This window comes from Oreochromis niloticus, linkage group LG7 (genome assembly GCF_001858045.2).
Source record: "Oreochromis niloticus isolate F11D_XX linkage group LG7, O_niloticus_UMD_NMBU, whole genome shotgun sequence".
Lineage (NCBI taxonomy): Eukaryota > Metazoa > Chordata > Actinopteri > Cichliformes > Cichlidae > Oreochromis > Oreochromis niloticus.
In genome coordinates, this window is record NC_031972.2 from 48046366 (window position 1) to 48072223 (window position 25858).

General features: G+C 40.5%; 1 protein-coding gene across 6 annotated transcripts; it reads right to left on the reverse strand.

Moving 5' to 3' along the window:
- Positions 1 to 918: 918 nt before the first annotated feature.
- LOC100708614 (calcium-independent phospholipase A2-gamma) lies at positions 919 to 25802 on the reverse strand. 6 transcript variants are annotated; one of them, XR_003220987.1, is made up of 11 exons: positions 25599 to 25789; positions 23867 to 25166; positions 23077 to 23226; positions 21371 to 21522; positions 21083 to 21177; positions 20019 to 20190; positions 19648 to 19705; positions 19102 to 19296; positions 4955 to 5150; positions 2456 to 3182; positions 919 to 1641 (listed from the first exon to the last, which is right to left on the reverse strand). XR_003220987.1 is itself a non-coding variant. In XM_025909159.1 (10 exons), the coding sequence occupies exons 2-10, from the start codon at positions 25088 to 25090 to the stop codon at positions 2905 to 2907; spliced, it is 2520 nt and encodes an 839-aa protein (XP_025764944.1). In that variant the 5' UTR covers positions 25091 to 25166; positions 25700 to 25802; the 3' UTR covers positions 919 to 2904. The 6 variants fall into 6 exon arrangements, 5 of the variants coding, with proteins under 5 accessions (XP_025764944.1, XP_025764945.1, XP_025764943.1 ...); XM_025909159.1 differs by having other exon boundaries at positions 919 to 3182; positions 25700 to 25802; XM_025909160.1 differs by having other exon boundaries at positions 919 to 3182; positions 25695 to 25789.
- Between the last annotated feature and the right edge of the window lie 56 nt (positions 25803 to 25858).

Below are 25858 nucleotides of genomic sequence, written 5' to 3' on the forward strand. Positions count from 1 at the left end.
GAAGGCTAATCCATGCAGGAAATTGACATCAAACTGAAGATTTCATACAATGATGTGTGCTACTCTGTTCACTGAGCAGTGCCAATTGGCTAGAATAGAATGACACGAATAGAACGAGAATCGGGAGGCCTCGGTGCACAACTGGGCAAAAATAGACAAGGAACGGGAACTTCAGACGATGCTGGTCCTTTAGGCAGGATTGCAAAGAAAAAGCCATATCGGCGACCAGCCACTAAGAGAAGTGATTAAGGCTGGCCAGCGAGTCCAGATACTGGGAAAAAAGTGTTACTTACACACACAGATCTAAGTTAGAGGCATTTGGGCCAAACAAACAAACCATCTGTGAGATGCAGAACAAAGGAAAAGATGCTTTAGGGTTACTTGAGTTCATCTTTCAAGCATGGTGGAGGAAATGCAACAATTTGGCTGCAGTAATGTGTGAAATCTGTGCAGGATAAAAGGGATCTGAAACAAGGGAACAGCTTGTGGGAGGCACTTACATGATCGAGGGTTTAAATGTCTCCAGATGTCCTCACCAAACTCACAGCTAGGATGGGAGTGGAGAAGTGTGAAAGAACTAAACTATTCTTATATTAAAATATATATCCTGTTCACGTGTTTCCATGGAAAATGTGAAATTTTCTGTTTGTGACCTGAAACCTTTGTATTATGTGCCCAAGTAACAATTTTTCAAATCAGAATGAGCTAATCAAGCCAAGCACCCTGGACAGTGAGCCAAGAAAGTGGGGGGAGAATATCACTTCAGATCTCTGCCGGTGTAATTACGCAGTCGTGAGCACTTGATGTCCTCTTCCCTCCACCTCCTCACTTCCTGGGATGAAGTAAAGAGAAGCTGCGGCTTTCCTCCGATCACAATAATCTAATCTTCATACAATTAGGAGGCAGAATGCAGCGCAGTTCAGTAGTGGGTTTTAATTACACTCTCAAACAGTCTTTACACAGGACCAACAAGAGATGAGTGGAATTATATTAATCTGGGTGATATCTGTGTTGGCTACAGGCCTTCTGGGAGTGACCGACACAATGTTGTATCAGTAATACGGTACGTGACCAGGTTAGGCGCTGAAATGGACGCCTGCAATGCATTTATGTGCAGCAAAAGTAGCAGCGTACGAAAATCATTTTACATCCCAGCCAATCAATAAGCACCCATCTGTTTTAATCCAGCTCATCAGATAAACCCTGTGTGATTTCAACAAACGTTACAGTGCAGTAGAGTCGGGACTAAAACACAGCACTTCAAGGTGGAAAGGGTAAAAGAGGCTTTTGAGAACAGGCATCAAAGGGAAAGAGGGCACACTAAAGACAGAGCAGAAAAGGTGAGTAGCCTGCAGGGATTCCAGAAAACCGAACAATAAAAGCGCACAATGATAAAAGCGCTTGAAACAACTGAACTAAAAATACTCTGCGGTTTAAATAACACATAAAAATTCACGCTTTATGACTGAGGCTCTAGCTGGATCCTTATCACAATTTACATACACGTGACAAAAACAAAAAACAACATAAAAAACCCTTGACCCCTAGGGCCTCTCTGTTAGGCTGTGTTGGTTTTTTTGCAGGGCAAACATACTGCAGACACTTTGAGATGATGAAGATGGCTGTGCGGATGCAAGTTATCTATGATAAGAATGAAAAACAGTAGAAAATACTACTTAAACAGCCAGAGGACATTTTGGATCAAAGTGTTAAACAGCACTTCATCAACAAAATACCAACTGAGTTACATGTACAATTAATCCCAAAGCCCACTGAAGCTGCTGTGGTAGCCTAACACCTTACTAACACACTAAGGTGTTTTTTCCCCCTCCAGTTTGTTCCCCATCTGCATATATCTAAGACCCATCGTCATCTTTATTTTTTATCATCATATGTAAATTATAATGACATACTTTATAGCTCTGTAACGCTTCATGTGGGCCCCTCGTGTATCAGTGTTGCTCTTATCAAAATACAATTACACAGTTTAGCAGTAGCTGTATTTGTTGTGCAAACTTTAGTCATTAATTTTAGATTGACTTTTTTTCTTAACAATGCAGTTTTACAGGTTATACATTTACTCAACAACACATGAAGTCCATCTATATATATATTTTTTTCTTTTTATGTGAGAATATAAATACTGCTTTGTGAGGATGTACTGGTTTTCATTAAAAAGTATTTTAAACAAAAGTAAATGATCAGTAAATATCCACCTGGTGGAAAGATCATTGTTAATGCCACCATTACTAGCTTATCTGCGAAATAAAGTCTTTGTGTTCTATGTTTTAAAGGAACATCAAAGGAGATAAAGTTATCCGAATGTTAAGTTAGAACATCGACACCACTTTTACCAATATTTATCAAGTCCCAGCAGCTAGGTAGCTAACGTTAGCTTTAAGTCTTAAATTGAGAACAGGTAGTTTTTTTTCAGGCAGATTCTGGATTTTATTACCTTCTGAAGAATCCAGACAAATTTCAGTCTTTAGTTCAGTCTTTAACCTAAGCCAGTTGTCTGCTGGAGATAACTGAGCATCTGCAACACAAAATCGGCATTCATTTAGGCAAAGAAGTCATTTAAATGTTAAACTACTGCCATCAGCTGTTGTAGGATCTCTACTCAGGGAGCTTCTAAATCGACAAGCCATTTAAAAGATCTTTAAATGCTATGCTAAGTCAAGTGTTATACATTGGATAAATCTTACATTGCCACAGCTGTTGGCACATTTAAACTAAAATCACATCACAGTGTCAAGTGAGAGTGAGGAGTTGGCATGTTGTATACATTACCTACTTGTGCATATACATAATGTTCTTCAGAGCTACAGGGCAATAAATATGACACTTGGACCTCGGTAAGTTTCCATGTTCGTGTGGACCAGAAAAACGTGGCTCAACTGGAATCTAAAACTTGGACGAGTAAAAGGACAGACCATTATACATATCAACCCTGAGCCTGGCCCAGTCAGTCATCTTCTGGATGGAGCTTTTCTCTCGGGTCAGGATACGAGCTGCCTTCTTCAGCTTGTCCTCATTCCTCTCTAGGTAACGCAAGCCCTCAGCCTGCAGCGCGTTGAGCTTCTCTTGACGGTTCTCGTCTAAGGAGAAATCCTCGCTCATGTAGGGGTTGAAGCGAAAGTAAGTGTCTGGAGGAAGGAAGGCGTCGAGCATGGCGTGAACCTCTGGAGGGAGAAGTAAGAGTGAGGTCATAAAAGAGAGAATAAAATTTTTTTTTAAAAACAATTCACTTCATAATCGTCCCAACGTGGAAAAACATTCACAGACTGCCTTACGAGGGGCTAGCGAAGTCAAACCTTATCTATCAGCTCTGTTATAGGATTACAAGTGTCACTGAGTAAGTGCTCAGGGCTAGAGTGTGAGGTAACACCAAGTGAAAATGTCTAGCCTGTCTATCACGGCTGTTTTCATCTGCCTTGCATGAGCAGTTTAAAATCAACATCCTACAAATGCAAACAAACAGGCAACGGGTAACAAAACAGGCCTGAAGCACCCAAAAAGGTTTCTGTCTGAGTTCCCACAGTATTAAAACCAACCGTCTCCAAGGCTCTGCAAAACTCTACAAGGAGTAACTTATCTGGAGGTGATCAGGAGAGTTTTTATAGAGCAAATCAGTGTTAGATTATTGTGTGCTGAAAAGTTATACACAGAGACAAGAACAGCTTACTCACAAGAGATAATGCATGTGGTTAAACCAGAGATGAACCTTGTTTTCATTACTTTAATAAATCACTCGTTATTCAAAATTTTATACTGTCAATCATAAACGGTTTGGCCTTGTGCAGTGAGCTGGATGCTAACTGCTAAAAAGTGTTCTACTATTTTCCCTCTGCAGAAGGATTAGTTTTTAGATAGTGACATCATCACCTTCCTAGTGAAAGTCCCTTTTACCTTTTACCTACCAAATATGGAAATCCAAACACAAAACAATAACACAAAGACTCCAGAATTGCTGCAGATATGTCAAACTCGTGTCTGTGTCTTGTAAGACATCCATGTATTCACCAAACAAACTGAAACATGCAACCTGTTAAACACAGGACACTGTGTTTAAGTAAACAGGTTGCACGTATATTGGATGTACAAGGTCTTCATAAAAGAAACAGCTGTTTCAAGAACGAGTGGCCCAAGGTCATTTTTCCAAAACACGTCTGAAGATATATAAAAAGTAATATTCTCCATCTTTGTCACTGAAACCCTATTAGATCTGCTTTATCTGACCGCAACAACAAACGCAGCTAAGCTTGATACACCGAAGACAAACTAGGAGGCTTGCGAGCACTAAAGCTTTTGAAAAAGAGGAAATCTGTGATAAACACTCTTTCTAATCTGCTGTTTCTAAATAACAAAAGCCCGCAAGAGAGCTGGGAAAGGGATTAATCCCAAAATACAGGACGAACAAGTGCAGAGAAGCATCTAGGTCACACACACACACACACACACACACTGCACCACAGCAGCAACAGGGAGGGGAACAAGCCAAATTTAGGCACAGCAGAAGTGCCCATGTCTAGAGGTGATAAGAAGACAAAGAGGTTGGCGCTACAAAGGGCCACAGTGGGATTTATCTAGAACAAAGTCGACTTGCGGTGCAGTGTTTTCTAAAACGATACCATCAAAAATCCTAAATCTCCCCCTTAGAAAAGAAACAGGGAATGATCACTGCTAATGTGCATTTATTTAATCTTCTTGTGTAGAGGAAATACTATAAACACACCTGAAACAACACTGCAAACAAAGGCAGTTCAGTTCAGTTTTTTGTACTGCAGCCATCTTTACACTATGACTTAATCCTGTCATGGCAAGTTTCAGGCTTTCATCACTCCTTGGTTGACACAGGTGTGCTTTAGAATTTAGTTGTACATTTAGCGGCTGTCAAAGCTGTGAAACACTGGCGAACACAATAGGTCTCCATCATTTTGCGGTGCATCCTTACCTTCAGTGTCTGTAGCACTGCTGATGACGTTGGTGAGTTTTGTTTTGAGGCTTGTATACGCAGCGTTGCTTTTGCCAGTAGATTCAAAGCGACCCGTACCGAGCGAGACCACACACTCCAGAGGCGTGTCAGGCCACAAGCACTGGCACTCATGTATAGCAAGTGCTGTGGGGTTGTTAATCAGTAGACCTCCATCCTGTGAAAAAACAACAACAACAAAAAACCCAGTGCTGTTAGGCAACCTGTTTACAGGCCAGGTTTGGTGTTTCATGCCAAGACCAAAGTCAGTGAAACCAAATAATTGGGGTTTGAAACTTTTCATGGATTTTAACAGTCAATAGACAAAATTTCAGAAGAACATCTGATAAAGTGAAGAGGAAAAAGAAAAAAATAAATAAATCAATGTGCGGCTTTAGTGCTGCTTGTAAGTCTATTAAACAAAGGGTCCCCGCATTTCCCCTTCCCTCACAGTTTCAGTCAGACTTGCTTTGATATCGAACAACTGCCCAGGAGTGCTTTCGCTTTGGATCCATATTGTACCCAAGGCAGTGGGGGGAGTAACTGGAGAGGCTGCGGGATTGTTGAATAGGCATGAGGCAGAGTGGCCGCGGGGCTGGCACCAGGATCAAACACACAAGGGCCCGTTCTCATTAAGGAAGCCGAGCTTGGTGGGGGGGCTGGAGCCGCAGGGCCCCAAATGTCTAGGGACACAGTAGAGCGAATGGTGCTTGTTTACATGGCCCTTTGTACACACATGTTTGATCGAGAGCACATGCTCAGTGCATACAATATTGTGTGCATTTCTGATAGCATGTAGCATGTGGCATGTGCACACACACACACACACACACACACACACACACACACACACACACAGAGCAATGGGGGAAAAACACCTCGTGTGTATAAATTTGAGAGTGCGATATGGAAAACTGTTCCATCAATCCAACAGAAAATTGCAAAGCTCTGGCTATTGTAGCTGGACTGGAGGAAAAGCTCCCGTTACAACTGAAAAACTTAATGTACAAGTTCTCTACAAAACCTGGAGTGCAAAAGAGAATTGATTTGGCATTAGATAACAGTAAAACAAGTTTAAGGGTTTACTGACACACTTGCAGCTCAGCTATGATTTACTTAGACAGAGTTCTCTGAGTCAACTGCACTGTCAGCAGCTCGCTTGCACTCATAAAAGCTGTGCTGACACAGATCAAGCAAGTCTGTGTGTCATCAGTTCATACTATAATGAGAAAAGTAAATAAATCTAAAAGACACGTTTTCCATTTAAAAAAAGAAAGACACACAAAACCCCCAAAACATTTTAATGATATCTGAGTAGAAATAAAGGTTATGATTGATCTGTTCAGTTTGGACAAAGAGCCATCTGCCTTTGTATTAATCATAAAGGCATTCATTGACCACAGATATCATGAGTTACAGGCTATAGCTGGTTTTGTAATAATGAATCAACTAGATTAATAACTTCTGGTTTTATTGTTGTAAATTAAAAAGTGAAAAAAATCTTCATTGGAAGGTCAAATCACAGAGTAAGGTGGTGGATAAAGACAGCTGCAGACATGAGCAGCCATTCCTATTATACTAATTTCAAGTACTGCACACTGCCTGGAGGACACAAAGACAGTAGTTTCTACTGTCCCGTGGATGAGTGCACGGATTCCCAAAAAATGTTCAGGCATTTGTTCGTCCACACGGATCTTAGCTGAGCTGAAGCAGACCCGTGCATACTCACAGATGGGGAAACTAACACTTTGCTGAACTCACATTACATTTCATTGCTATCACAGTATTGACATAATTAAGATTCTGTTATGATTATTACAGTAGTTTATATATTGCATGACAATTATTATTGATGGCATCGATATCAAGAAAAGAAACCAAGAAAAAAAAATTCCATATAGTGTAGCTGCAAAAAGCAGGAATTATGTATTTATTCACAATGTTGTGGTCTCAATTTTTCTGTGTGTTATTTTCATTATTCAGCTTGTCTGTTTGCTTAATTATTGGCGTTCTCCTCAGCGGGTTTCTTCAGTTTCACCAGACTTCAGTTTACTTTATCTTCATTGAAGCAACACCACGAGCAGGCGTGAAGTACTGACTCTGGTAAATCAATCTGGGGAAGGAATTTATTTAGAGTACCTACATGATTCAATAACACATCTTCATTTGATACTAGTGTGTTAAACCTATTGCAGGAGGAAGCTATACACAATACTGCTAACATTTTATTTTACCTGTTTGTATAGTTCGCTTTTTCAGGCATTTTCTCATAAACAAAGCAGGGGGCTAATACTACACCAATAAGCAGATCAAGAGAAAACTGACTAATTTCATGAGATATGAATGGATTTATATATATCACTAAAATTCGTATGTACACGCTTCATCTTCCTTACTTTTCTGTGATAGTAAACTAAACTTTTTGAGGTTTTGATTACCTGTTTGCACAATGCATACATTCTAAAGACATCACTACAGATATTATATTTATCAAGGACAAATGAAATAACTGAGAAAATGTGACACATTTTCAGTCAAAGAGTGATTAGAGGTCAATAACATCTGTACAAAAAAAATGGCAGGATAACCTTTGCAATAGTTCTCTATGGTTTTATGCACAGAGTAAGTAAACCAGCTGACGTATAACAGGTTGGTATTGGTTAATAGATTAACTGGTTAAGTCACAGCCCAAGTGAATACCGGACTAGACCATTAACGATAAAAATGGGGGGAGAGATATTTTTCCCTTTTTTCTGCTTCTTTTCCTTTATTTAAACACAAATTGATTTATATGTTATTATGACCCTGATGAAGGCCACAGGCTGAAACACGTCGGTCAGTTAATAAAGTTGTTCCTCTTCATCTTTAAGTGTTGCTGGAGTTCCTGCATTGTTAGTTTCTCATCCTCTCCATGCACCTTGGAAGTAGGTGAAGTTGTGCCAGAAATTTTTGTTGCTATTTATGCACAGAGTGACAAACATAAAGATAGAAAGACACTGCCAAGCATTAAACTACTGCAGTGGTTAAAATTTAACTAACATGAAAAACTACAAAGACACATGTGTCTAATATTCTGTTATGATAATGTATAATCAATCATTACTACGATGTCCTAAAAGTTAGTTGCTGAGATAATAATTAGAGCCAGAGCCTCAGAGAGCACCATTTAACTGGCTGAGATGGAAGTCATACAAAGAAGGCTTCACTCTGTGACAGAGCATAGAAGAACTGCTGAGGTGGCCGTTTGTCCAAAGCACATCATTATGCACCAGTAGGTTGTCTGGCAGACCGAGAAATGAATCACATAAAAAAAAAAGAGGAAAATGCCTGGATTGGATGTGCCCGTAATAGAGACTTAGGGGGACTTGCTGCACTGGGCACCAGTCAAACCCAGCTGGTAACAAAACAACTAAGCAGTTTTCTTATCACTCACCCCAGTGTGAGAGGCTCCATTTTTGGAACTCTGCGGCAATGATGGCAACAGTCCGGGTCCAGTTATGGCTTCTTTGTGCTTAATAGCTGGGGGCAAGTTTCAGAGGCGCAGTGGTCGCGCTTGCACACAGTGCCAGGGCATATAACTTTAAAAGCAGACTGTGCAATGGTTGTCTGAGCAAGGGACTTAATGCTTTAGCTTGTCTACATTTCAGTGCACCTGCTGGAGGAGCCCAGAGTGGGTAAAAATGGTCAAGGCAATTATGAAAAAAAATCGGGTTTTTGATGAAAAGACCTATTGCACCACTGAAAGACTTTCTTTCTGTATTCTCATTTGTATAGTCATCTTTTTTACGCAGGTGTTGAAACAGGCTGGTAGTACCCCGACTTTCCAACAGGAGCACTATTTAACATTATTACTGCAAAAACAACTTTTTAACCATTTAAAAATAAGTGAAACTGTGAAAAGAATGTTAAGAAGAAACAGACATGACTTTATATTAAAGACCATAATGTAGTGTGTTGCAGAAAAATCTAATGACGTTGGTTACTAGCTACTGCCTGGTTGCATCCTAATGTAATTTTCTCAAGACATCATACATATAGTCCATCTGTCCAACACCAGAAGAAGCAGACCTGCCCAGAGATCATATTGCCCTTTTATATGCTCTACTATTTTGACCTCTTGTCCTACAGTCAAGGGCAGGAAGTCAATAAATTGAATGGCAAAAGCTAGAGCCAGAAGATGAGCGAGTCAGCTAGAGTTTGATTTTAGCCTTGCAAAGCTTACTGTACTTATGCTTCCTGGAATGCTAGGCCAGGTGAGTTTGCAAGTTGAGACTACATAACTTCTGCAGCCAATCATCACGAGGTTTGGATGTTGGATTATTTCAATATGACAGTACTGTAAGGCAATGGCAGACACAAACAATAGTTACTTTGACAATAATTTTACACAAAATTTTTTTTAAAAGTGTTGCTACAAGAAAAAAGTAGCATTACTTAGGATTTGTTGCATGCTATTGCAGGGCAGCAGCTACTCCTGATAGACTAAGATACTCTACACACTGTTTTTTATCAAAGTCCAACCGATAGAGGACTTTTTATACTAATAAACAAGATCTGGCAATTTAAAAATTCAATACTCCAATGTACCGGACAACAATTTTTTTTTTCCACAGATTTCCCTAACAGCTGTTAAACGTACTTATTTATTCACTCATTCACGCTCTGCCCGAGTCTGCTCAGATTAGATGACTATTGTGTTTTTGCGGCTTTCCAAACCAACAGTAAAGTCGCAGAGAACCCTCTGGTGGACAAACTATGCAACATCAACACTTATAACATGGTTGAAGGGTGAAGAGTCTTTTTTTTCTTTAACTTTTTTCCATTTTCATTCATTGCGAATACAAATACGAATACTCAGGCTTTACTTTTTTACATGGGCCAGTATTACATTGTCACACAAAGATTCTTCAGGCCAGAGCACATCTGGATGATAAATTAAGCTGAAACTATGATCCACTTGCATCCACTTGGGACAAACTGCAAATAAGGTTGCATGCAAAATGGCCCCACTCAAGCTGTCTGTCAAACACGCAGCATGACGCGAGGCAAAGGTCACTTCCATTTACGAGGATTTAGAGCTGTAACGCTGCTTATACTCGAAATGACTCAATCTCACTGTAAACAGGAATGCCATGTGTCTACAGACTAATGTCCTCAGAGAGTACACCCCTGTCAGTAGCAATCATCTGACCGACATTTAACCCCCTTTGAGGTTAAATTTTCTATCAGATAAAGAGGAATGCCAACTTTGAATTCTGGCTTTCATAGAAGCTTAATGATTTCCTGTGACAGCGTTTGAGTCTTTCTTCCGGTGTTATCCGTTAGTTACTACTCTGAGGATCAAAGCTTGTTTAGCCTTGCCTTTGCCCTTCAGGGTCTAATGGCTAATTCACCAATGTGCTCATCACTTCTATGAGTCTGTATGCAAATATACCAAGTTTTCACCTAATTGGGGCTCCCACACCCAAGGGGACATTTTTTCAAAAAACCAAATGGCTTTAAAAAGATGTTGTTCTTACAGTATATTCTGGAATCAAAATTTCTCTCAGTTAAATGAATAATATTGAGATTTGCATGATTTATTTACACTGCTGCTTAAAAAATGTCTCCACTGTCATTAACTTTTGGGAGCTTATCTTCATTGTGTCAGTTTAAGCTGCATTAGAGGGGGAAGAGCTGATTTGAATAGCAAAGAGGTGCTATCGTGAGATCACTAAAAGTCATTTCACGCCCCAATGTATGTCAGCTCCCATTAGCTGGGACAGCAAACTTCATCCTATTCATCCAGCCTGTGCGCCTCTGCATCCCTCTCCCTCTCTAACCCGTGGGTAAACCTTCAATACTCATTTGTGCAAGGGTTCATTATGAACGACCACAACACAGAAAAGGAGGGAGCGTCAGCTTAAATCTAAATGAGGTGAACCTTTTGAAATAGAGCCTGGTGTAGCATTCAAATCTCAGCTCCAGGGAGAAGCTTTAGTCATTACACTTTCTTCTTTTGCTCCTCTGACAGGGATGGACTGAGGAGCACTAAGCTCTGTAGTAATTTGTTATGACGCCCTGCCAATGAGGCTCCCTTCTCACAAATGATTAATTAGGGAAGAATTACATAAGTCGTGGACATCCGATTACGTCTGTCAAAATACCAGAATGTTTTCCAGAGATGGTCGTTCACTTGATAAGCAGATAATTAGGCTGCCAGGAAAAAACCCAACTATGAATCTTCCAAATCAATTCATACCATTTGCACACAAAATGAAGCCATCCCAGTCACTGCCTGTGCAATCAGAGAAATAAATCTGCTCATTGACCAAAATGAATTCCCCAAATGGTTTCCAATACACATAAAAAGCATCATTGTGATCTGCAAGGATGGAACTGAAACGGTGTGAGGACCAGTCCTAAATGGTGGCCAGGTCAAGTCAAAGGGCTTCATGCCATATTAAGTAATTCCATGGACTAGCTCTTCACTTGACCTTATAGCTTTATGGGCCCCTCAGGTCACCGTGAGGTTCAAATCATCTTCCCAGGCTATAAACAGAAGAAGGACTCATCTGTAAGGGTGCCAGCTTTGCCCCCAGGCAGCCAAAACAATTGAGATATACTGCGGACAGTTACCTTTTCCCACACGTTCTGTGAATACATGACCACACATGAACACCCAATATTGAAACAATGAATCATCCCTGTCGAGCGCAGTCGCCGAGATTAAACTGTGACAATTCATGAAGTGATATAAATGGCTTCAGAAGCCCTCCTCCATATTTACTCAACCTAAAGTCACTCTAGGCGTTATGCACATATTTGACAGATTCATATTAAAAAGCATAATTTCAAAACTCATCCCCTGGACAATTTAAACTAAATTCCCCTGCTGTTTTGCTAAGAGGATGATGGAAGACACATCTCTGTGACAATATATCGCAACGCGAGGTTTAAAGCCGTGAATTCTTTCTGCAGTAAAGAAGTCATCTGAATGTGATGGACAAGTGTGAAAAGGCGAGGGAGGTCAGAGACGAGGAAGATTTGCTGAAGCTTCCACACAGCAGTCAGTCAACATAATAAGTGGACCAGCATAATCCTCAAGCAAGTGTGCCAGCTCAATCAAGTGTTTGTGGATGTGAGAAAACGTGCGTTCTAAAGAACAAAAGAAGAAAAAAAAAGCGGCCATTTGAGCAAACAGAGGCGATGTGACAATCAGAGGTGGGTGCTAACAAGATACATTTTCCGAGCTATGTGCACTTGAGTAACTTTCAAGTAAAATGCACTTGTTAGAGGAGTTTTAATGAAGCATAGGTTTCACTCTCACTCAAGTCATTTTTTGCAGAATTATCACTCCTACAACTCTATTATGCTTGACTATTTTACTAATTTTACTATTCATCTGCTCCCCTTCTATTAATGATCACTGATACGACTCTATTCAGAACATAAATAATAGCCAAATTGTTAATAACATTGTATAATATTGCATTTATTCCATTTAATTATAATTATAGCACTTTTGAATTTATCCAACACCACTGGCAGGTCTGATTAACAGAGAACTGCAGTGCAGTAAGTGAAGGAACAAATATGCTGTTTGCGGAGTTTAATAAAATTAACAATGAAATATCCCCTTGTTATGTCCCAGTGAGCCTCAATGAGACATGAGACAGTAGAAAATAATATCGCCAATCAAAAATGTCAGATTTACTTTATTTGGCTACGAAAGGTTTTCACATATGCCTGCCTATCAAATCAGAATTAAGCGGCTCTCATTGTGCGTCACACTGCTGCGCTCATTGTCATTATTTAGTGCCTGTTTTATGAGTTGCCGTACTTTAATCAAGTGAACTGTGTGGCTCGCATCAGTCTGTGTTATGCTGAAACCTATTCACACCCTTTTTTGCTATTACAGTAATGAACTGATTCATTTAGCTTAAAGCTTTATTCTCATATTGTATTTTATTACAGTAGCCGAGACGCAACGTTAGATAATTTTAGCTTTTTTATTGTTGTAATTTTATTACGCTGTCTGAAACAGGTCTCTTTTGTAAACAAGACATTGAGAATCAATGGGATTACCTGCATGAATAAAGGCTATATCAAAAATAAATAAAAACTAAAGACAAAAACTTTTTTTATTTGCATCTTTTGAAACGATTACTTTTGCTTTGTTTTTCCTTGTTTTCATAAGGCAGCTCTACTTAGGTACGTTCTTGGAGCCACTCAAGCCACCCCTATTAAAAATGGGAGATGGGACTTATCCTCAAAGGACAAAGATCCTGAGTCAGTCTCAGAAGAGGAAGCTGTCTGCAGCATGGCTCAAATGTGAGCTCCATCCTCCAACAGTCTGCAGGCCAAGTTCCCAGGGCTTAACATGGGAAGAGCAAGCTGTAATGAGAAAGAGTTTAAAAGCTCTGATTCACACCCTGAATCTACAACATCTCCTCTCTGCTTCATATGAGTTAGTGCCATATACAAATATATAATTTATGACCAATAATTTCATCTCCAGAGGCCTTTAAGAGGGGAAAAAGGAAAAAAAAAAATGAATTAAAATGTTAGGATATCTTCAGTCGCACCTTAGAAAGGCATTTAATTATGCAAGCCCCTCTGCCTTTTTCACGTCATTCATAGTCACAGATGCCACATTTAATGCCTTCCTGTACTAATTTATGTCTACGCTCTTGTTCATTAGTGACAAATACGTATGGGAGGGCTGATGTGACCTATTCATTTGTGGCTGAGTGAAGCCTTTCGGCTGAGCATGGTGCCATATTGGGGCTCCAAGGGGTCGCACTGGGGGTGGTGGTCCACTAGTCCAATGTCTCCCATCAAATGCTGGCAGGGGTGGGCACAAAACAAGCTCCCATTCCTTCCCATCGCCTCAGGAGACACCATGGCAACTAGGCCGAAAAAAAATGGGTCCTCCTCACCATTCCTGGCATGCCCTGGCATCCACTGTGAAATGTCTGAAGTCTTTTACTTCTGTGTTCTTTAGAGTCGAGATAACTGAGCGAGCTTTAATGTGGAACATGCGTCTCCTCCCTCCCTTTATCTCATCTATCCCCCACCCCACCTCTTTTTCCCCTTGTTCCCCCCTCACTAAAGGATGCTCTCCACGGCTATGGTAGTGAGTGTGAGGCTTTGATAATGCCATGGCTCTGCTTCAAAGGTCTCGCTCCAAGTTACAATTTTCCCAGTGTTAGTAGGAAGAATCTATAGAATCTAGGTGCTTCTCCATCAGGTTTCCATTCCAGCCTGCAGACTCACAGAATCATCAACAAACACTCATCTGTCTTCGAAAGCTGCTTGAGAAGTCCAACCTTCGTTCAGCACATGCCGTTACAACTCTTGCGTTCGCTGTCACAAAAGGTTGATTGTCTGAGGGCTTGAATTAAGTGGGAAAGTTTGTGGGCGTCGGTGGAAAAGAGCGAGATGACTCTCTCTCTAGGGAATCCTGACATCATACACAGCATGTTATGTTCACAACTGGTCTCAAGCAGGCACCAAATAAGTCATCAGACTGGGTGGCATTTTGAAGATGGCCAAACATTCACATGGAAATTAGAGTGCTTAGCAGAAACCGTATATGAACAGGAGCTTGTTACAAGTCCTGCTCTTGGATTTTACTGTGTAATCATAATTAGAAACTCATTAAAATTACATCTGAACTATCATCACTCAGATTTCCATTAGCTTGAGCAAAGTAGTCTTTGCTTCAGCAAAGAAAACTGACAAATAGATGAGGATAGAATTACTAGGCCCTCTATAAAAAAGTCATTTTTTAAAAGTATTTCTAAAGTGCTGTTAAACATCTGCTGATCCTCTTCTGCTTATCCTTCCCAGGATTGGAGCCCATCCTAGCTCCTGTAGGGCAAAAGGCAGGGTACACCCTGGACAGAGTGCTGTTAAGCGCTTTGAGAACTTTTCCAAACATCCTGGTTTTATTTTGGACGCTTCTATTATTTTTATTTTGCACACACAAAAATTTTTGATTTGACAAAAATCCAAAATTCCAGGGTCAAATTATTAGCCTCCCTGATGCTAATAGTTAATTCTGTATCCTTTTTGCTGGATAATAGCCTGCAGTTATGTAAAAGTTTTCAACAAGTTTCACCTGAGTGATCCCAGCCCATTCTTCTTTGGCGAACCTCTCAAGCTACTCCAGATTTGTTGATCTTCTGGCATGAACCTCAGATTTTCAGTTCACCCCACAGATTTTCATTGACATTCAAGTCAGGGCTTTGTGCAGGCCAGTCAGAAATATTTTGTGTCATTGTGTTAGAAGACAAATTGATGAACTGGACCGCGTTTTGCTGCTGACTGCTGGAGATTTCCCTTTCAAAATCTTCACATATCCTGCTTTCTTCTTGATTCATGCATTGAGCAGATTCCTGGTTCCAGATGCCCTGACACATCTCCACAGCATAATACTCCCACTACTGTGGGGATGCCGTTGTTTCGATTGTACCCCTCTCCTTCCTTTCTCCAGATATAACCACTTTCGTCTTATCTGACCAAAGGACTCACTTCTAGTATACATAATCTTTCTCCAGGTTGTTCTTGGCATACTCCAGTTTGGCTTAAAGGTTTCTCTTGTTCAGAAGCCGAGTTTTGTTTTTGCAGCCCATTCAGGATTCCAGTGGCTGTCATCTTTGAGACTACAACACCTGTCTTGGTCAAGTCCTTCACTAGTGTGTTAGCAGTTGTTCTGGGGTCTTTAGACACATCTATCACTATTTTTCTTGACAGTCTTTGAAATCTTTCACTTCCTACCTCTGCTGGGCTTGTTCTGTACTGTGCAGCTCTCTTTTGATTTTCTTCATGATACTTCACACTCTAGTTGACATTTGGAAACACTGTGACTTAACTTCATATATCCATCTCCTGTTTTTCAGGGGGTAATAATATTGACCCTGGTAACTGAGTTTTTTTCTGATATTGTGTGCAAACGGAGATCATTTATTTTTTCTATAGAAACTAGTATGGTGGGAAATGCAATGTTGAAAATCTCGTGCTAATAATCTTGTCTAGGGCTGTGCGATACGACCAAAATCTCATATCCCGATATTAAGACATCTATCGTCGATATAACGATATAAATTACAAAAATGTAACATTTCCTGTAAATTCTGTGAATCTCGGGCATCTCGACTTGCGTGAAGTGTTTCCAGCTGGGCGTCGTGTACCTGGAGTCGAGTGTTTTAACTGATGCATGGAACTATACATTTTTAGACGTAAGTTGTAACGGCCGCCGTTTTCTTTGTGAGTATTTATTACACAGCGTGCTGCGGAGAAAAGTCTGTTCTAACGTTTGAGTCTAAGGTTTATTTTTTAGCACCTGGCGGCTCTTTTTTGCTTCTCATCCGTTAATACTCTGCATCTTTCACGTGACTCGTTTTATTTTGAAAAGCCTCAACAGGATCTTGAGCTTTATTGTGAAAGGTTTATGTGGAAAATAAACAAGCGGACACGCCGTGGTTTTACCGTCGTTGTTGCTAACGACAACGCATAAAAAACAAGCGCTTGTCCGTCAGTAGTGTGGTTATATTAAATATAAGAGAAAGAGAGAACTTTAAGGAATTAATATAGCCACTACAGTGACCATCAAAATGATGAAAAAATATTGCCGTAAACAGTTTATTTTGCGACACCACGAAACAAACGATAGCGTAAAATGAAACGATAGACGTTTTTCTATCGTCATCCGATATATATCGTTATATCGAACAGCCCTAATCTTGTCCTTATCTGTGAGTCTAACTTCATATGATGCCTATATCAAAATCAACATAATCCGAATTTACCAAAAAGATACCATGAAGCCTTTGATACACTAGGATTAAATTAAATTGACTGATTTGGGCAAGTTATTTTATCCTCTTACATCTCAATAGATATTAAAATTTCAAATGAAAAATCAAGACACGGAATTTGGGTAAGGTGAATCTCAGCTTAAACAGCATGAACTCAGTGTCTTAGGAACCACAAATAAGGTGTGCTTTAAAATATACACGTTTGGTAGCCAGACATATCCTGCTGTGCTGGTATTACATACAAATGTAAGTCATCTTCAGGATAGTGAATACGGGTAAAAACACTCCCAAAACTGCAAGAGCTGTGCAAACGCTCCGTATGCTTATGAATTCGCAATCAAGGCCTTAGAATATTTTTCAGAGATTTATTAGGTTAAAATTAACCCTAGCTCTTGTTACCAAGAGCTCTTTCTAATTTTACTCAGTTCTTCAGTTGGAATTTTCTCTTGAAAGACTTGAAATAAAAATAAAACAGCTGTAACTGATTTCATGTCAGTTGTGGTAAATATATTAAGCTACTGATGGCGTCTCATCATCTCAAAGTATGAGGCCTCCTGCTGGCCGCCAACTAAGTGATTTTGCAAAAGCAGTTCCATAATTAGATTGTCTGTATTTTCTTTCCAATGAAGCAGATGTAGCAGTCACACAGTTTTGTGTGATGAGGGAAGCTCTGGATTGGGATAATTTATGCATCAGAGGGAGACCTGCTAGACAGCATGCTGGGGAAATCTCCCACTACAGGTGGGTTTTCATCATCCAGTCTCTTTCATTCTCTCCCCCCTGCACTTCATTCACCTGCACACCTAACACAGCTTCCAATTAGGAGTGCCGGAGCTCTCCCGTGTGGGATATTGCCTTTGATGTAAACACACTCTTATTCACGTGTGATGGATCTACACTAAGTTCATCAGAGTCTGTTCATCTGTGTTTTTAATGTAAATTTAAGGAGATTCCCACACTTATATGTGGCAAATCAAACACAGGCTACGTCAACTGAATAATTAGACTGGAGAGGAACATTATTCCCCATCTTATCCCACCTGTTTTTTGCCTTTCTAAAATAAGCAATATGACTACTCTATATAAAATAAAACAAGACGTTTACTCAGTTTCTGGTGTGACTTTCCTCATAAGGTTTCTTATATCGTCTGTGCTTTCTGCCATTCCATTTACTTAACAGAGCAACCTCTGTTTTCCATTACAGAGGCTAAATAATTTTGCTGATTTATTGATCAGCAAAATGGCAAAATGGACTGGCGGTTTGTTATGTTGCTGATGGCTAATGCGTACCTGTTTAGTGGAGATGGATTTAAGTGCGTCTCACGATGACTCTACCCCTCATTCTTCTGTCAAAATGTAGCTGACTGGAAATAAATACTATCAGAAAGGAAATAGAGTTCCTCCCTCTCACTTGCGCTGCAGAAAAGTTTTCTCATTAGAATTCTCAAAATCCTTCGAAACTCTCCAGCATCGACACTGACTGTGCGGGGCATGTTAATCTAGAAGACCAAGAGTAAAAGCTTTAATACTGGAGCAGCGGACTGCAGTTGTCTTTGCATGAACACTAAGTATCAGCACAATTCTCAGTTGGCCAGCAAAGGTCTTTCGATAGGGCACGCTGCACAAATTCTGTGACAACAATGACTTCTGCCTGAGTGCATGAAGTATGTGTAACACAATAATCTCTGTTTTCCTTAAAATGACTATAAACTCTGAACTATTGGTCAAATTATACAAGCTGTATTCATGTTGAACCAACAGTACAGTTTATATGCCGAATCTGAGGCTATTCGTCTACTAAAACCAAGCTAAATATGAAAGAACATTTCAATTAACTCAAATAAAAACAAAAATACTGGCGGCCACGAGTGGCCCTCAGCCTCCAAGTAGATACAGCTAAGGTATAAATGATAAAATCCTATGTTGCCTCATTCCCGTATTCATATAAAACCAGCTAAATTAAAAACTGACATAAATAAAAATGTCAGTTTGGCGAAGTTTGTCAGGACAGCCGGTATCAGGAGGATTTTTCACTTCTCCACATCACAGTAATATTTTTGGTGAACGTTTTAAATCTGCCTCAGTCAAAAGTTACCCATAAAAGGAAAGTGAACACTGAAACTATTTTTACAATGAGAGGTAAACTGAAACAAGATGTCTCTGAAATGAAGTGAAAAAGAACTAAATTAAGAATGAAAAGTTTAAAAAAAAAAAAGAAGAAGGAAAATCAATTAAAAAAAAAATCTAAACTGCAAAACTGCTCATCTTCACACAGCGTTTCATACACTCCGCAGGAATAGTGTAACAGCTGTGAATGGGACTGACCTGGTGGAGATCATTCCCCAAAGGGAACTCCTGGAAATACCCGGGGGCTGCTGATGTGGCGCGGATGGCCTGCCAAAGCTGATGCTGGCAGCCCCCAAGGTAGTGTGAGCGCATCCCGGGCAGCAGGTTGTAGTTCCTAAAAACATATGCCTTCAGAGGAGTGCCCCGATTCACAATGGTGCTCACAGCTGCCACCTGTGGGTGAGGGCATCAACATACAGGGTGACTTTCTTTTTCAGTGTCAAGCGGTAGTTGAACAAAAGCAGATGAGAAATGCAGGCATAATATCTAGGTCGACATTCTGACAGATCAATTTTATGTCATCACTGAGCTCCGAGCCTCAGAGGAGACATGCTGACATCTGAAAAGCCTATATACTTCTTTAGGCCCACTTTCTTATGGCTTTAGAGCCTATTTTTATCTGTCAAGCAGAAAAGAAATGCGAGGGAAATGGAGAAAGAAGGTTTCTGAGTAATATACAAGTAAACAAGGTGAGGTGAAAAACACACTGGGGGATAATGAGTCAGACCATCTCATAAAGCTCACCTTGGGGCAGTCAGGGTTTCTTGAAGTCTCCACCATGAGGTGAGAGCCCATTTTCTCTCTGTGGAGGTTCACAAGGGTGATGTTATTTTCTAGTTTAGAGGGTTTAGGGTAGCATAATGACTAATGGTAAATAAGTTCCCTTCAAAGGAATGCTGACTATGATTAATCATACAGTAATCTTTATTCTGTAATATAGCTTTCTGATTTTTCCAACAAGCAGCTGTTTTTTGTGGGGGGTTTTTTAGGCGTTCTGTATTTTAATTGCTCCCATGGCTGTCAAAGATCCATTGTTGTTGCATGGCACGGCAATAAAGGAGAAAGACAACGCGCTCATCTAGACACTGATCATGAACTACAACAGTAAAACTCACTTGAGGATTTTCTCCCACGCTTCACTGTCGTAGAAAGCGTGGCTCCAGCTCATCTTCATGGTGCCGACAAATACATTCTGCTTGAAAATATCTGAGCCCAGCTTTCGGTACAGATCATCACACTCGTTCAGAGGGATCTGGAACATGCCTAGCATGAACCCGAGGACAGCACCTGAGTTAAAACAACCAGAAACATTCAAATGAGAGTGACTGAGATGTACTGTTAATTGAACTGCTGTAAACAGGAGGTAGAGGAGGTTCAGACAATCCTTTGAGAAAGCATCGAGGCACAGCTTGTGCTCGTCCTCAAAGATGATGTTCATATAGTAATGAACCAGGTTTACTGGAAGGAAACTTACTGAAGGATCAACTGTTATAACCAGATGCTTTGGAGATCAGTTTACAGGATGTGAATAGGAATAACATGGTTAGAAGACTATTATTTTCATGATCAAGTATCCCCAACAGGATTAGAAAGTCACAATGGCACAATGTGGGCAAAAGTGCCAGATGTGGCCCCAATAGGTTTCTAAATGTGTGAGAACACCATTTGATTTAGGAGGCGTGTTGTCACATTTGACAACTCTCACTAAATCTGAAAATGGAGTATCTCCAGCTGGTGGAGATTAAAACATAACTGAGAGAACGCTGGACAAACAGAAACATCTAACAGTTATTAAAGCCGAATGTGCTTTGCAAATAAACAGCAGGCTTTTAATCTATTTTTAATCAGTTTGAGGTTGGTCCACAGCTCCCCCTTGTGGTGATTTAACATCAACGAAGCACCTAATGTTCTTGACAGTAAAATACTTGTAAATTTCATGAATTCATTTTATGAGTTTAAAATCAACTGTAATGAAAGCAAAATGAATTTTGCAATTGTACAATATTAGTTCTCACCCAGACTGAGAGGAAAGGGGCTGCTGGTGAAATTGAGGTCAAAATCCAGAGCAGAGCAACAAATAGGTCAGTGCTGCCTGTACTCTGCTAAGTGTTGCACTTTGTTCAGATAATCCATATACATGCCTCTGACGATACAGAAGTAGGGCAGGAGGACAGCGTACCTGTGCTGACACCACAGATATAATCAAACAGTTTGTAAGTGGGTTTCCCAGTCAGGGCTTCTAGCTTCTGTAACGTCTGAAGGGCAACAATTCCCCTGAAAGTAAAAAGCCAGACAAATACATGGATACATGCATGAGACGTTAGTAACCAACTCTTCATCAAGAGCACAAGATTTAACACTAATAGAAGAAGTGTACGACCTTTGACACTATAAACCTGATATCATTAACTCATATCTTAAAGTAAAGACGAGTGTGGGGGGGAGGGGAGTGGAGCTGAATGTGTACCTTAAACCTCCTCCATCTATGGACAAGATCCTTATTCCTCTGCCTTTGACAGGTTTATGATAGCCCACCAGAGCGAGTGCTTCTCTAACGGCTGCTCTCAGACCCGGATCGTTAGCCTGTTCCAGACGGAGGAGGCAAGGGATAACGTTCTCCTGACAAATACAAACATAGCATGACAGTCAGCACCGGAAACAGAAAATGCTGTCAATCCACCATGAAGTGGTATGGACTAGAAAGTGGGAATGTAGAGGTGGGATAGAATTTAACGAGAACCATCTCTCTGTTACGAGACGTAGCTGCGCTCTCAAAACCAAAACTTCAACATCATAACAGGTGAACAAATATCAAAACAAGCAAAGTTCAGGCATGCATGAATAAACAGTCTTCTTTTTGACTGCATTATATTCTGCGTGTTTTGATAATGCATCATGACTACTTCTTGTTAGATTTACTCTTTCCTTGGATTTGTCACCCTGCATCCCATCTAATTCTGCTGCCTGATATCAGTCAGCACATAGTTACATAAACCAGGGCACAAACTATCGACGCTTACTGAATCAGAGGTCATCCCCACTGTTTCCATGAAAAAGGCTGAAACCAGGTTCGCTGGTTCATCGGTCATTATTTATTCAGACTGAATTGAGCGAAGAATACACAGTGCAATCAATTTGCAATGAGAAATTAATGCTGACCTTTGTCATCATGGTTAAAAATGGATGGGGGTCGATACTGGTGTGACCACTGCACATCTGTAAAACCTTGATCATAAATAAAACATGACAGCTAAAGGTATTGCAAACAGACTGAGCAATGTGACCGAAATAAATGCTGAAGATGTCTGAAGAGATTCTTTTTTTTTCCCCCCTCACAGCGTGAGTGCATGAAGACATAAATATCATTACATTTATTTCCGTAGCCATTTGCAAAGTGAGGCTCTCAACAATATGTGAAACCAAAAACTGGATTTACAGAGAAAAACAACCTTGGTTTAAAATACTCTAGATTAGTATCTGTGGTATCACTGATGTGACATAAATCTATGTAACAGTGCAGAGTCTGCATTTAGAGCTGTGTGTAACCTGCTGAGCGCAGCTCACAGGCTGACATTTTGCAAGCATCAGAAAATTCTCAAATACAATCAGAAAGCATAACGTATATGATTCTCATGCTAATGCTGCAGAAGCTCAGCAACTGACCATGCAGCATATACAAAAAAAAAACGTACATACATAACATGGAAATTAACATGCAAATAAAAAGAAACATGCTGCTGAAAACAGTTTTGACAACATTGTCAGCTCTATATAAAAAAAACATCACACACTTGTGGATGTTAATCTGCTGGAAAATGAAAAAGAAAAACCATCTTTACTGTGTAACGCAATTGGCTGTTTTTTGCTGCGGAGTACGCCGCACACACCCACACAGTGTTTCTGTGTTTTCAGCTCTTTATTTACAGTTTTGCCTTTTCAGGCTGTTGTTGCTGGCTGTTTCGCACATTTGCTGCGACGATTGCTCGCCCGCAACTGTTTGCTTTCAGTTCCCTCATCCTCTCGGATCCAGGCGTGCCGCCCAAATAGGGGAGGCATGATCTCCAGCTGTGTTGGTCAGTCTCCCCTGGCACTGCCCCACAAACCCACTGCACCACCCCTCCCCTGCAACTGAGCCACAGACCACACCTCGCCACATACTGCTAAATTTCTCACCTTCACTGCAACGCCACGAGTCTCTGGAAACTCCAAGAGGTGGTAACTTAAGTCCTCCACCCTGTTGATATAGACCTTTACATCTGATGCCCTGTGGAGAGCCTGAACCAGTGCCCGGGTTCGATTGTCCACACTCACTCTTGCAATAATCTGTGACATAAAAGCAAAAAATAAATAAATAAATAAATACAGTACAGTACATTAATTCCTCACCAGGCAGGTATGATGGTTGCGGCTTATATTATGTATGTGATTGATATATTATTTAATATGTTATAATAATATCTAAGACCGATTATGTTATGCACATTTAAGTCAATCCAGCATTGCCACAAACTAGATGTCAGACTTGCTTAGATCTCCACAACATAAAGGCCCCCGTAAGCCTATAAAGCGGCCTCTCTCTGTGGCCCTGTAACTTCTCAAGGGGGTTATTTTTGAATATAACTTCCCAGAACTCCCAGAACAGCAAGTCGACATCCTTCCAGTAGACATATAGAATAACAAGGGCGCTGGTCAAAGTTTGAATTGTGGACACTCTGTTGTATTACACTATACTATACTGGATCATTTTAATATGCATATAATGTTTCATTCAAACACAGACAAAAAGCGTAACTCACATAGACAAAATCTAGGACTATTGAAAAAAGTTTATATTGAGTAGAATGAAAGTTGAAAGTCCTATAGCATACCCGTAGGATTCTCAAGGAACAGGTTATTAAAAATATATGGCTTACTACAAAAGGAAAAATTTATGAAAGAAATACTGCTGTGCTGTAAGCCCTACCTTTTCCCTTTGGTGCAGAAGTTTCTTGGCTTTCTCCTCCGCAGCCTTCTGCTCGTTACTAACCTCAGCCTGTTTCACTGACACGTCCTCTGATTTCTTTTCCTCCAGTACAGCGCTCTTAGACTCTCCTGTTCTGAACTTAGGAACAAGAGGTGCTATGTAGTTCCCAACAAATGCCTGCACAGTTGGAGCTGAATAAGACAGGTACTGTCCTAAACCCCTCTTTGGGGCAGCAGGGTCTTTCTTATCAGACACCGGCATGAGGTCTGAGGTTTGTTGATCCTGAGAGGAAGTGGAAGAGCTTTCAAGATGCTCTCCTTTCTTGTCCTGAGTGTTTATGCTGCTGCCAAAGTATGAGTTGACGTGATTTGCTACATAGGTGTAAGTCTCACCCAGGTTCACTGAAAAGGTGCTCGGATGGAAGAGGTCTGTGGATTGTTTGGGCATTGTGCTCTTGCTCTCCAAATCATTCAGCGAAGGCTGGAGCTCCTCTTGCCTCCTGGAACGAGTAGCTTTGACGCCAGGAGCAATACGTCTCAGTCTTTTCTCCCTCGGTTCAGTTACAGCTGGGACTGTGGCAGTGACAATCTCTTGGGTAGAAGTCTGAGTATGAGTGGAGGTAATGGAACTTGTATCACATGTGGCAGAAGTGGAAAGGGACGGATTGGCAGAAGATCTCTGAACAACAGGTTTCTGAGCAGTTGATGCTGAAGAGAGAGCAGCATTTGAAGGATCGTAAGTGGATGTGACTGTATTCTCATCAGGTTTGGGCCTTGTCTCAACACTGGCTTCAGCATTTTTCTCAGCCTTTAAAGCATTAGGTTTGAGTCTGGAGATCTTTGACATAAGCTCTGTATGTGTCCCACTCACAGCTTTGGAAACTGTGTCCAGCGTGCTCCTGACACGAGACATATGTCGGCTCAGGCCAGCAGACCACTTTGAAGCTGAAGTGTTCAAATACAGCGTGCTGGTGTGGAGGCCAAGCCGATGTCTAACTTGGTTACCTTTAAAGAACCCCACCTTGCGACCCTTGGCCCTCAGGTGGTGAATGTGCCTCCAGCTGAGATAGCATTCCTTATAGAAAACAGGCTGCTGTGCATGACTCTTACAATGAAACGCACCACACAAAGGCAATGATGCTGCTGGTTTGTGAGCATGGGACTGCCATATAAGCAATGTTCTACTTATTTTCACCCAGGTATTTGAAGCCCATCTGTGATTCATATTCTTTCAGTCCACGAGTGTTTAACTCCTTCGAAGAAATATCAAGAGTACACCCGTGCTTTCCCCATTCATTAACCTGGTAATGAAAAGAAAAGTTTACATCACCACTACATACACCCAATATAGGGAAACACTGTGTAGAATTAATAACCACAGAGCGTAATGTTATATCAATTCTATTATTGTATCACACACTGTTTATAGTAAATTGTTGACTTAAATTTGCAAGTCAATAAAGCCCTTTGGAATGAATCGATTTAAAAATAAAAACGAGAAAAATGACTTTTAAACAATTGTATAACAGAAAAAAAAAAAATACCAAAAGAGTTCTTGTTAATCTGGTGTTTGAGCATCGCTCAACTTTTAACAAGCACACTATTTCATTAACTGTCACAGGTGAGAGGACAACAGGTTCACTTTTAACTATGTCAACATAAGCAACTAGCTAACAGAGTACCGCTAAAACGCTAGCTTTTATACAGGCCGCACACAAAACAACAAGGCATACCAGTCCTTTGTTTTGCTGTTTCACGAGAGCCCAGATTCACTTAATCCTTCTATTAAATGCCCATCCTTGATTAACCATAACACAAAAGCATAACACCTTACGGGAGTGTAATAGGTCGCTCGACCCGATGCCTAATTTCCAGAGTGATGTGACAGCAACAGTCGAAAGAAAAACAATGGTCACATGATCCTCCATCTTCGCTGCGATTGGCCAGTTACCCTTTGGTACTTTAAATAGTTTCTGTTGATTGGTTGAGCAGA